The sequence below is a fragment of the Anoplopoma fimbria genome, chromosome 18 (genome assembly GCF_027596085.1).
Source record: "Anoplopoma fimbria isolate UVic2021 breed Golden Eagle Sablefish chromosome 18, Afim_UVic_2022, whole genome shotgun sequence".
In the NCBI taxonomy this organism is placed as follows: Eukaryota; Metazoa; Chordata; class Actinopteri; order Perciformes; family Anoplopomatidae; genus Anoplopoma; species Anoplopoma fimbria.
In genome coordinates, this window is record NC_072466.1 from 15,546,132 (window position 1) to 15,558,151 (window position 12,020).

The 12,020-nt window shown below is 40.6% G+C and overlaps 1 protein-coding gene across 4 annotated transcripts in view; it reads left to right on the forward strand.

The window, feature by feature from the left end:
- The first annotated feature begins 228 nt into the window (after positions 1-228).
- The window catches only part of LOC129107470 (DNA (cytosine-5)-methyltransferase 3A-like), a 50,624-nt gene continuing 38,832 nt past the window's right edge, over positions 229-12,020 (forward strand). For all 4 annotated transcript variants that reach the window (XM_054618964.1, XM_054618965.1, XM_054618966.1 and 1 more), the window contains exons 1-3: positions 229-381; positions 5,185-5,405; positions 10,439-10,546. In XM_054618964.1, coding sequence (XP_054474939.1) covers positions 5,337-5,405; positions 10,439-10,546 — 177 coding nt within the window. In that variant the 5' untranslated portion in view covers positions 229-381; positions 5,185-5,336. The remainder of the gene's footprint in view (positions 382-5,184; positions 5,406-10,438; positions 10,547-12,020) is intronic.

Sequence of the window (12,020 nt, forward strand, 5' to 3'; positions counted from 1 at the left end):
CAGCTGTTTTAGCGAACTAGCTGGTTAAAGCTGGTTGCACACACACACACACACCTTCACCTGGTGAGGTGTGTGTGTGTGTGTGTGTGTGTGTGTGTGTGTGTGTGTGTGTGTGTGCTGAGCTGAGTCGTTGATGTAGACTTTAGGACCGCGCGGAAACTTTCTCTCCGGTGCGGCAGGCTCTGCGGCTCGTGATAGAGCGACCGGCCGGTTGCTTGGAGAAAAGAGAGAGAGAGAGAGAGAGGGCGAGAGGAGCAGGCGGGGGAGCGCGAGCCAGCAGCGGAGAGAGAGAGAGAGAGTGAGAGAGAGAGCTCGAGAGTGAACGAGAGGAGAGAGAGCGACGACCGTCAGGGTCGGTGTACCTGAGGGACGGACGACACGGTAAATATAAACGTTACATTTTAGCGCGTGCCCGCTCGCCGGCAGCCGTCGCAGCCTTTAAGTCGCGCTCACGTTTAGTTATCTCCTAAAGTCATCGCGCGCTCCGGAGCCAAACCGTTGGTTCCGTTTTAGCAGATGATGTGCGCGTGAAGACGGAGCGGGTCGTGCACGGGGAGAACTTGGTGAGTTTCTTCTGAACGGCGGGAGGGGAATCACGGCGACCGGACAGCCGTTATATAAGGAGCGTGTGGCGCGCAGCTGCCCGCCTCCCGGTACCCGACGGCACCGGGAGGGTGCGTTAAACCGGAGCGCACCGTCCTCTTCTCCCACCAGATGCAGACAGACACATCAGCGCGCGGAACCGTCGCCTCCGCGGAAAGAGAGCGCGCGAGCGGGCGGTCGGGCGCGCGCCTGCTGAGGTTAACGGGTGCATTCGGTCTGAAACGCGCCCCCTTGTGTGTTTTCTACCTGACCCAGTAAAGGCTTACGGTCGTTACACGCTTAGACACGTGTCTGTCCCCGGCTGCTCGCCCGCGCACACCCCCGCCGGGATTATACGACGTTTTTGGGAGGCTGTCCGGCAAAGGCCGCCTGAGGTCGCTCCCAATATTAATTGTCATAAAGCTGAGCGCCGTCAAGCCAGCAGGAGAACTCAGACACTTCCGGCGTAGACTTTAAAAACAAAAGTCACGTCATACACTGCGGTAAACTCCCACCTCTGTTCCTGTGGGGTTGTCAAAGGACTTTAAACAGTTTGAGCACAACGATTTTGGAAACGTTTTTAATAAATATGGAAGGTTTCAATAATATTGGGTCACGATTTAAGTTTGTATTCTGTATTGATTTTATTTTTGTTTAGACAATTTGTGAAAAATAGCTGTCACAGTTTCCTAAAGTCAAAAGTAAGGTCTTCAAATGTCTTAATGTATCCGGTCACAAGTCTTTAACCCATTGTCATTAACTCTCACAGTAGACTAGAAGAACCCTCTGAATAGATACACATTTACAATCTGGAACCAGTGAATTTGTGGGTTTTTAAAGATATAGCTTAAAACAATTAATCATTCACAAATAATTGCCTTTGCATTTTCTGTCAATTACCTAATTCGTATAACTGTTTCAGATCTAATCTGTTGTGATCACTTTTTATTTAGATAATTTAAGTCATGTCTTCTGTATTTTTTTCTGGGAATTTCTTTATTTTTTTTAGTAACCTGTGGGGGGTTGACATTATACAGTCAACAAAATCTATTGTGGATATTGATTTTACTGATCCCATTAAATTTCACCACAATAAGACCAACAACACATTAATAGATGAATAAATGTTTCAGTATTTCCTCATGAGTATTTTATTCCTGGCAGTGTGGAGAAGGTTTTGAAACAGGCTTGGGTACCTACAACCTTCAGAAAACATAGCTGAATAAATAAACTATGACAAATCTATATAATAAAACATTGTAGAGACTCATTTGTGACGGTTAGGGAAAGATGTGTTGGGGGAATAGGACTCATGACCTCAGATGACCTTACCTTTTTTAAAATCCTGGCTATGGACCGCTTGGATCTCTTTGAATATGGACATCTTGAAAGTAAGGGTTAGGGTTATTTGAAGTACAAAACCTCTGTATAACTGAAATTTTACCATAATAACAATATGATTACCTTTTAGAAGGTATGTCTCGAGCAAAAAAGTACACAGCTCTGTTAGAAAAATTGACTTTATTGATCATCAGGAGAGGGGAGTCTATTACAGCAGTATAAAAACACACACACACACACACACACACACACACACACACAAAGAGTTATTTAAATTGAATAAATAAGACAAAGTAAATGATACATTTGATGCTTTTATTGTGAAGACTAATGACCTTCCTTCCTGCCCTAACACTGCCTAGCTCTCATTACCTTGACATACCTCTGAAGCTTTTTCTCTGCGCAACCATTTCTCTTCCCACCAGCACAGGCTTCTGCTTGGGCCTTTGACTATGGTCTAAGTCAAACCACTGCTGCATTAAGACAGAAACAATTTAAATCAGTGTGTAAAGACTTGCTATAGGAGTAAAAGCTGTGTGGGTGACCTATATATGCAGACCTTAAAGGAGCCGTTTGGTCTGCAGCCTGGAGCTCTTCAGGGGTGTGGGGTGGATACTGTACACCCTTTTTTTGCCCCTATCTTTCCGCTGGTAACCCTGGCCTGCTGCCTGTTGTCTTAACAGTAGGTGATGTAAGGCCACAGCGTGAGGAGTGACATACTGTACGATACACTCACACTGTGCTCAAATCCAAATCACTGCTGAGATCAGATTTTCTTTCAGTCACATACAAACGGAGTATTTTAAGCTCCTTTTGTGTTCAGATTGTGATCAGTATCTGAACAAATCACACTCCTGAGGTGACTAGCAAAAATACGGTCATAAAAAATTCAGACCCGACATGCTCAGGCAGAAATAAACAAGTTTAATGGAGGCCAGGTTACTTTGACAAATGCCATCATGTAGGTTGTTATATATATATATATGGTAATGTCCATCTGAGCTATGGACATTGAAAAATAAGTAAAATCAATTATATTGCATTTTTTAAAATTATATTGTAGCAAAAAAAAAAAAGTGGGTGGCAGGTGTCCATTAAAATAAAAATAATTATCAACTGATTTAAATCAGTGCAGGATTTGAATGATTTAAACGAAGAAAGACTGTGTCCCATTTGGTTTGTGGTAATTTGACCAGTTGCAAATTTGCAGGTTGGCCATGTTTACCTAATCTTGAGGCAAATGTTTCAAAATCAATTATTAAGACCTTTATTGTTCCAGCTGATATTATGCTTACATTGTATATACTTCTAAATCTACCTGAATGTGAAACACTAACCGACACCCCACAAACCTGCTGCAGGACAGTATGTCACAGTAGGGGCACTGGTGGGTTTACTGGTCTATAATGAAGCTGCCATGTGTAGTCTGCACTGGGTTCTGTATCTAATGGGTACTTAGAGGTAACAAGATACTTAACCAAGTCGAAGAGAGTTGGAGGAACCGGCCCCACAGCAAAATTTTGCCTCGGGGCCCACAAGTGTCTTAATCAAGCCCTGCGTAGTTATAGTACGGTACTTCTGCTTGATGCTGCATTACCAGACAGCAACATCTACTAAAATAGACCACAAAAAAACTTGGAAAAATTGTAAGCATTTGAACACAGGTGACCTTGTCTTTAAATGGTTTTAGCTAGTGTACAGTGATACACGTTTGATATCCTAATATAAAAAATGAGGCAGTAGCCTTGTCCTTTATTTTGGTCTATCAGAAGACCTCAAAGTTTATTTTTGCTTGATGGTTACAAGCTTTAAATTGATGTAAGCTTTTTTAATGTCAGATTGATTCACTGAACCAATGTTTAATGTGGTAATAAATAAGCAAGCTAAAATGGAGAGATATGCAAAGCTGCTACCCCGTACTCTGTAACTGGAGTTAGGTTCTGGTTAAGCGTTGCAGAAATAGCTGGTTGAGAAATGGACTAAGGTTCAGGTCAAGGTAAAGGTCAAAGAATTTGATGGGCCGCTGAAAATGGTGTAGCAAGAACAAAAACACGAGTAAAGTTTTATGTTATCTATCTTAAAATCTGCTTACCATTTTGGCAGTTTGCATGCAAACTCAGACTCAGAGCAGATACATTTTCCCGGTCTGCTCCTGAGCTGTATTTATCTGAAAGACTTAAACTATGAAATATGGACACATTTTGTTGAAGTGTGTTTGCCATTCGTTGGTAAACGCCCTTTAACAGTCTCAGGAGTTTACAATCTGCCAAAATAGCTGAGAAATCAAAGCAAATCCAAGCAGATCCAAATCAGGTTTTTACAATCAAAAATCTGTGATGAGACAAAAGAGCCAACATGAGTACAAGGTCACACATGGCTCTCTCCCCTCTGAAGACCAGCTCCAACAATGACGTGGGCTTGCGGTTGCCAGGAGTCACGGCAACCGTAAAGTTGGAGTGATGTAATTCAGATGTGATGGTGTAGTTACGGAGAAGTCAAATGACATAAAATGAATATGAATTTTATTCATGCCTTAAAAAAGCCAAAATCACTGGCTGACTGTAAGTCAAACAAAACAAGCAGTTTTAAGATGTCACCTTAAATTCTGGGAATTTTATGTTTTTTCATTAATTGATTGTTGAAGTTGATCCTGGTAGCTTTAAAACACACTAAAGGTCAAAAAAGGCAAAAAGAACATGATAGATACATGAATCACCCATGGACTGTTTTCCCAAAAAAGTCAGATACAGTATGATTAACACTGCCCATATCAAGATGAAAAAAAATGAACTTGTGATTCTTTTGTTTTCTGTTTATATGGTCATTAAAAAAAGTATCTATGTCCTGTCCAAGGGAAAATAATCAGATTCATGACGTGTTTACTACCTGCACTTAAAGCTCAGCCATTTCTTCCTATAATGAAACGGAACAGTTATATCCGGCCACATCAATCAAACACTGTTGAAAGCTGCCCTGATTTTAGCAGATTCCTTTGAGGCCACCTGTGTGTGTGTGTGTGTGTAGGTGTGCTTAAATGTGTGTTAACCTGTTAATGCTCTGAAATAGAATATTTTCTGCTCTGCATGTGCAGGGGGCCCATCAATCAAGTACAGCCCATAGAGGCACCTTTACCTTTACAGCCTTAACCTCGGGGCTTTCTCAGCCACATACCGAGAATGATTTCTTTCTAAAACTTCACCCAATGTCCTCTTACGTACATCCACTCATGCTGTGTGTGTTTGTTTTTTCTATCTTCTTCAGGACGGGACGACTGAGCGAGCGAGTGATTGTCCGACAGACAGGCGGACGGAGTGAATGAAGCTGCACCAGGTGCTTCTGAGGGACTTTCCCATGTTTTGATTTGCTCCATTTACTACCTTCTTAAACGTGGTTTCACTGAGCCGCTCTCAGCCATGCCGTCCAACAGTCCTGCAGCTGCCGAGCCGCCGGAGACACCTGAAAACGACATCACCAATGATGTGGTGAGTCAGTGAGATCAATTATTGTTAGTATACTATGTATCACTACTACTACTAATGCTGCAAGCAAAAGTACTAGTGCAACTACTAATGTAATGGACTACTTTTACTAGCATTACTCCTATTACTGTTATTATTACTGCTTCTATTATACATATTAAATTACTACTACAGCTATTTTTGCAGCCACAGATATTATTACAACCACACAGCTTTTACTACAGCTATCATTACAACCACTACTACTTTAGCTTGCAGTTGAGAGCTTTATTTAGCCAACACACACAGAAAATATGGCAGGCAACATTGTGTGTGTGTGTGTGTGTGTGTGTGTGTGTGTGTGTGTGTGTGTGTGTGTGTGTGTGTGTGTGTGTGTGTGTGTGTGTGTCTGTAATAATTAAACCTACAGTTATTTATTTACATTCACTTCAGGCCTTTCTGCATTCCGCACACTCACTCGACCACATGCAGGTCAGACGAGTACAGGGTTTCGACTCTCAAACTGCCTTTTTTACACAAATGAGCACACGCACACAAACACACACATTAACACACAGTCAGACGTACACAAAGTGAAAAATGGCTCCTTTCATTTGCTCCCCCAGAGCCCAGGGCAGCCCTCGTAAATCTGTGAGAAGTTTGAAGTTCATTCTATAGTGCTGCTATATAAAGAGCCGTCTCACTCACTTACTTCCACATTCACATGCTGGCAAAGAGCCAACAAGAACAACGTTTCCCTTATAGAGTTTTTTTTTTTTTTTTTTTTTTTTAGTATAGAGTTTGTTGTGCTTTTTAACTTCCTGAGACTTAACTCTCAAAGAGTAAAAAAAAAATAGAAATTTAGAGAAATATGAGAGAAATATGAGTGAGTCCGAGAGTTTTAGGACAGAGAGGAAAAACATGGCTGGAGATAGAAGTGTGAGGTTTGAGTCCAGTTACGATCCATAGCACATCACAGAAGCTGCTCATATGTTGAAGATAGAAAGACATTGACTCAAGGACTTAATATTAAAGAGATATAAAGCCTGAAGTCTTGTATCAACCTTCAACCCTTGAAAAAAGAAGTTTCCCAACGTGTAGAAAAGATTTAAAGATGGAGAAACAAATTGGGAATGTCTGAATAAAATCTCCTTACAAATTGTATCAGGGGTGAAGTTACACAAAGGATCAGCAGGTCCAAAATTCTGACTTCAATTCTGACTGCCCCTTTTACTTAATGCACTAATTGCAGATAAGCAATGTTAACTTTCCTCTCTAATGCCTTGGCTGCCAATGCCCACATATACAGTTTAACGACTGTCAAAAGATCCACCTTGGGGCTATGTAACATCACAGATCGGGCAAATGATGGTGGGTAAAGACAAAGTTTATGAGCTGAAATGCAAGCAATGCTTCTTAATAATCCTGGAAACAGGAGTTTAGTTGGGTGGCATTAGAAGATGGGACATAACTACATATAAATTCATTTAAACTTAAATTAAACATGACAATTCAATTTGGTCTTCTTTGTTGATAACTGCTAATAGATAAAACAATTTGTACAGGGGCAAGAGAAAATTGACTTTGGGCAAGTAGATTTCTGACTAACTCCTGACTAGGCAACTAACAGAAAAACATTTATGTAAAACCCTGTGCAACAACAAAGCACTGTATTCTAACTGTGTCATTGTGTTGTTTAATCTATCTCTGAAACCCACCCAGATGTTCTTGTCGCCATATTGTTGACTATTAGTGGGCTGACATAGTGACCAAGAGAAAATGAAGCTGAGGATTTGTCAATTTGTTGTGTAAGTTTCAGTCCATCATAGTGTTTATTTAAAAATGTCAGCCTGTAAATGCACTTAAATGCTGATTATTTTAACGATAGGATTGCGTGAAAGTGACATCTGCTGTTTTACAAATGTGTTTAAATGTGAATCCGTACCGAGGCTGAATCTAGAAAAAAATAGTATAGACAGCTTCATCGTCTAATGATTATGTTAGTAAGAGATTCAAAGTGAAATACAGAAAGAAAGCAGAGCGGAGAGAGGTGCAGAGACAGAGCGAGAGGAGGACGTACTGTAGGGATGGGGAAGAAAGAAAGAGGACAAGCTGTCTGCCGCTGATGGGATCCTCCTCTGCCCGCCTGGTTTGCAGTCTGGTTGCTTAGCAACTGCAGTGGCCTGAAATAACCTGCCGGGAGACATAAATAGACCATAGATGGACAGATTGGCCAGCGTGTATGCGTTTGTGTCTGTCCAAATTTTCTTTAAAGATTTTAGTTTCATTGCTGGTTTGTATTTGACCTTATTGTGCTTTTTTTCTTATAATTTGTAGTCCTTTCAGTGCATAGAGTACACGTGTACTGTTAAAATGTGTGTGTGTCATGACATAGGCATAAGGACAGCACACCAGGCAGACAAGGCGCGGGGCCATTACCCCGTTCTAGCTGGTTGCTGTGCTGATCGTCCAGGAAGTGACATCAAAATGTTTAGTCAGCACGGCGGCCCCGTAAGAGACGGTTGCTAAGCAGTTTTCTGCGCCTTAGCAACCACCCTGCTGTCACCGCAACAGAGGGTCCAGCAGAGGAGAGAGAGAGAGAGAGAGAGCAAGTCAGGTCATAATGATCACAGCAGAAAAGAGAGTCAAGAAATAGAGCAGGTATTCTCACTAAACTAAACGTGACAGTCTGTACTGCACACACAACAAAAGAGTGTAGGCTCTACAGAATCCTACAGACAATATAATACGTCATGATGGAGACAAAAAAAAGTGTAATTGATGAAGAACAAGTCTAAGCAGCTCTAAGTTTTATTGCTTACAGTCTCAAGTAGGATGATACAAATGTGACATCAGAGGTAATCCCTTTTATATTTTTTTAAGAAATACTTCAACCATAAAAGTGGCCATTTGTATATAAATGACTCATCCCAAGTAAACTTCAGTTCTAGAAGCAAACCTACTTTTTCTCGCATGCCTCCACGGTGAACAAAGAATGAAAAAAAAAACAGGGGAAAGTGTTGATTAATTGAAGTAAATAGGAGCCACATTTAACACTTACAAAACTCTTTCAAAACATCTATTTGCAAACTCACACTATTCGTGCAGTATGCTCAGTACTTCCAAAGGCAACAAAATGAATAAGAGAACATAAATATGAACAAAGGGGGCAATAATTAAAATCACTGCGGCTCACAAATTCCTGCCTCCTGACTAGAATACAATACTCTTAATGTAACAGGCACCTCACTAAATTAATGTTTTGACTGCTTAACTGAAGATCCAACAGGTGTTGCTTATTTTATTTAGCTCTTACATGTGTCCTCCAGGGCATCCAATAGAAATTTAGCACAGACCTGCTCCTCAAATCTTGCCCGGAGCCCAAGTAAAAATAGAAAGTGAGGGGGGAAATTATTGGGTGGGGGGGGTTGCATCTACCCACAGATTACTAATGTGTTGGAGAGAGTAGATTTACAGCTCAGAGAAAAAAGACTCAGATCTGATTGTGAATGAGTGGATATTTTGGTAGCTTGTTCGATGTGATAGTGGGGCAAACAAACAGTGATGTGTGTATGCGAGGGTCCCTACTTAGAAACATTTAAATTGGTTCTTTTGCATGCATTGATTACTTATCATTACGATATCATTATAAATATATCGAACTTTTTGTTTAACAAGATTATCTTCACAAATGAACTCCACTTTAATGATTGCTGAAGTGTGAATGCAGAAGGCGGATGTAAAAACTGCGGCTATAAACCATCTACACCACGGTTGCACCGGCCTTAGTATAAATAACTTGGTTTTGAAGGCGGACTAGTCAGTGTGGTGATGTTTTGTAGTCTCATTTAGCAGCATAATAGCAATTTTTTGAGAAACGCAAAAGATTCAAATTGCAAGAGTGGGCTATTTACTGACATATTTGATATCCTAGAACAAAACGTTAACCACTGTGGTAAACGATTACCTTATTTCAGGCATCTAACTAAAAACCTGTAATAAAAAAAACTGATTTACTTTGAAAAGAGTGAACTGGAAGTGCAAAAACGTTTCTTGGATTTAGGATCTCAAAAAATGATATACATTTATATTTTTGACCCTTGACACTTTGTTTTGAGGAGCCTGATTCTACTGCCTATCTCAAAGTCGAATCAAAAAACAACACAAGGCTGCTGCTTAAAAATCTGATAAAACATTTATAAATCAGAGCACTCACATAAGAATGCAGCACTATAAGAGCACTAGATCTATTTTTGAATTTAGGAACGAGTCTATAAAATCGCCTGGGCTATCCACGTAGAAACAGCTGTTTGTCCCCCTCTATCTCTATTTCTCTCTCTCTTGCTCTCTCTCTCTTGTTGACTTTCCCTTTGCTTCCGTGTCATTGATCACTTCTGTCTGTGGATTGCTGCATTTGGGGAAAATTGAATTAAGTTCTATTTACAACCGCGAAGAGCAAGCAGGCTGAAACTGTGTCTCTCTGTCTATCGATCTGTGCGCCACATTACACACAACAAACAGGCTGTCCATTATTCTGAAACAACAGCTCATCGATAAAAACATGTATCATGGGAAATAATTTGATGATCAGTCGTCGATAGGCAAGACTTGACCATTCAGATTTGTAAATTCTTAGTCGGGGACACCCCCAATATACATTGAGTGTCTTATTTTTAATCATGTTGGAGTTTTCCACACTTAGAACAATCCACAGGCGGTCTAGAAGAACTATAGAACAACATGTTTCCTGTTTGGTTTGCTAAACAGCTGGATTTCATGTCTGCAGACATATAATTTACTGTTTTTTTCTTTCATATTGCAAACATTTATAGCTTGAGAACTGCTTTGTTCGAGTTTTGAGATCTATTTTTATTTTCTCTTCAATAGTGCGACCTCTGGCTTTATAAAAACTACAGATATCTTATTTATTGTTCTTCATCACTGCCCCAGAGTGTTTCTTAACCACATCCCTTTGAATCCCTGCTGACATCAATTTTAACTTCGTACAGTCATTCGATTGGCCCAGTGTTTGATGTTGCCTCCCTGTAATTGTCCAGAATGAAGATGGAGCAGACCATGACAGTCCAGAAGAGGGGACACCAGCCAGCCCCCGCACCAAGCGCAGAGTGGGTCGTCCCGGCAGGAAACGCAAACAGCTGCTTCCTGTGAGTACTGTAATTATTGGCTGTCATCAGCCTTTTATACTCCACACTGCTGCAGAGTGATTGATTACCTATGCACCTACACAAACGCCCCCTGTCTAGCCTGAAACGATATGTTAAACATGCACCGTTTCCATGAACACTTTGCTTCACATTTATGCATTCACACCTGCGAGCTGCTGAGTGGCTGTTTGCTCAGTTTTTTTTCTAATGACACCTTTATCTGAGGACACACTTGCTGCATTTATTAAGTGTCACATTTCAGTGTGTTCACAGATAATGTGACAAAGCACTTGCTTCCTTACAACAGCTTTTATTGGTTGCATTTCTGCTTCTTTTACATGTAACATTGAGGATTTTTGTTTTAACAGCAGTGTGTCTTAGCAACAGGGATTCCCCTTTGCATTGACTGTTTTGCAGGACTTAACAGTCAATACCTTCTGTCCCTCAACATGTAATGCCAGCTTCATTTCCTCATGATTTTGTCATAATTTTCACTTGTCAGTCCGGCTCCATCCCCCACATTTTCAACGTACTGGCTGTTACCACTTTGCTTACAGCTGAAGTTCAAGAAAAATAATGTTTTATTGGAAGTAAACCTCATTAATTATTTGAGTTATAATAACATTATACCTGCCAAAATAATGGCTAGATTCGCAGAATGTGACAACAGTGTTAAAAATAAGTCAGACAGGACCACAAGCTAGCTTTATAAACCTGACATGGAGAGCTTTACATAGACAAAAAAGAATGAGAAGACAGAATAAACCCAACGATTTAACAAAACATTCATTCAAAGAACAAAATGAAATAGCATGTTGGGAAACAAAGATAGCTTATGTAGCTTAAGTTGTTCAATGTTTTGATCGATCACGGCTCTTGCTGCATTTCTCTACTTTGCAATTATGCATGTTTATGAGCAAATGTTGAAAGTCGCAAACTAAGTACTGTTACTTTTAAGCGAGGTGAAAGTGTTACCTACTTCATGTGTGTTAACTTGACTTCTGGGCGTTTGAGCTGGCAAACTTTCTAATCACCTTTAAGCCAGCAGTTATGATCTGTGAGTAAACTGAATCATTACTCTAATGACACCAAACACAATATTCTCACAATAGACTTCAGTTCTTTGGCCGCTCCTCTCCTCAAATTTCTTTCTCCATTCATCCGGTTATTGGTCACCGTGTGTGTGTGTGTGTGTGTGTGTGTGTGTGTGTGTGTGTGTGTGTGTGTGTGTGTGTGTGTGTGTGTGTGTGTGTGTGTGTGTGTGTGTGTGTGTGTGTGTGTGTGTGTGTTGTTGAAGTTCATCTAAACATCTGTTAGGTGAAGGATCCAGTCTTTGTGCCGACTGAACTCTGTGGTCGGATCCCCTAGTCAATATAGCTGATCAAACAACACCAGTCAGAGAGAAATATAGAGTGAACTACTATGAGTGTGTGTGTGCGTTTGCATGAGTTTATCTGTGAGTGTGCATTCATGT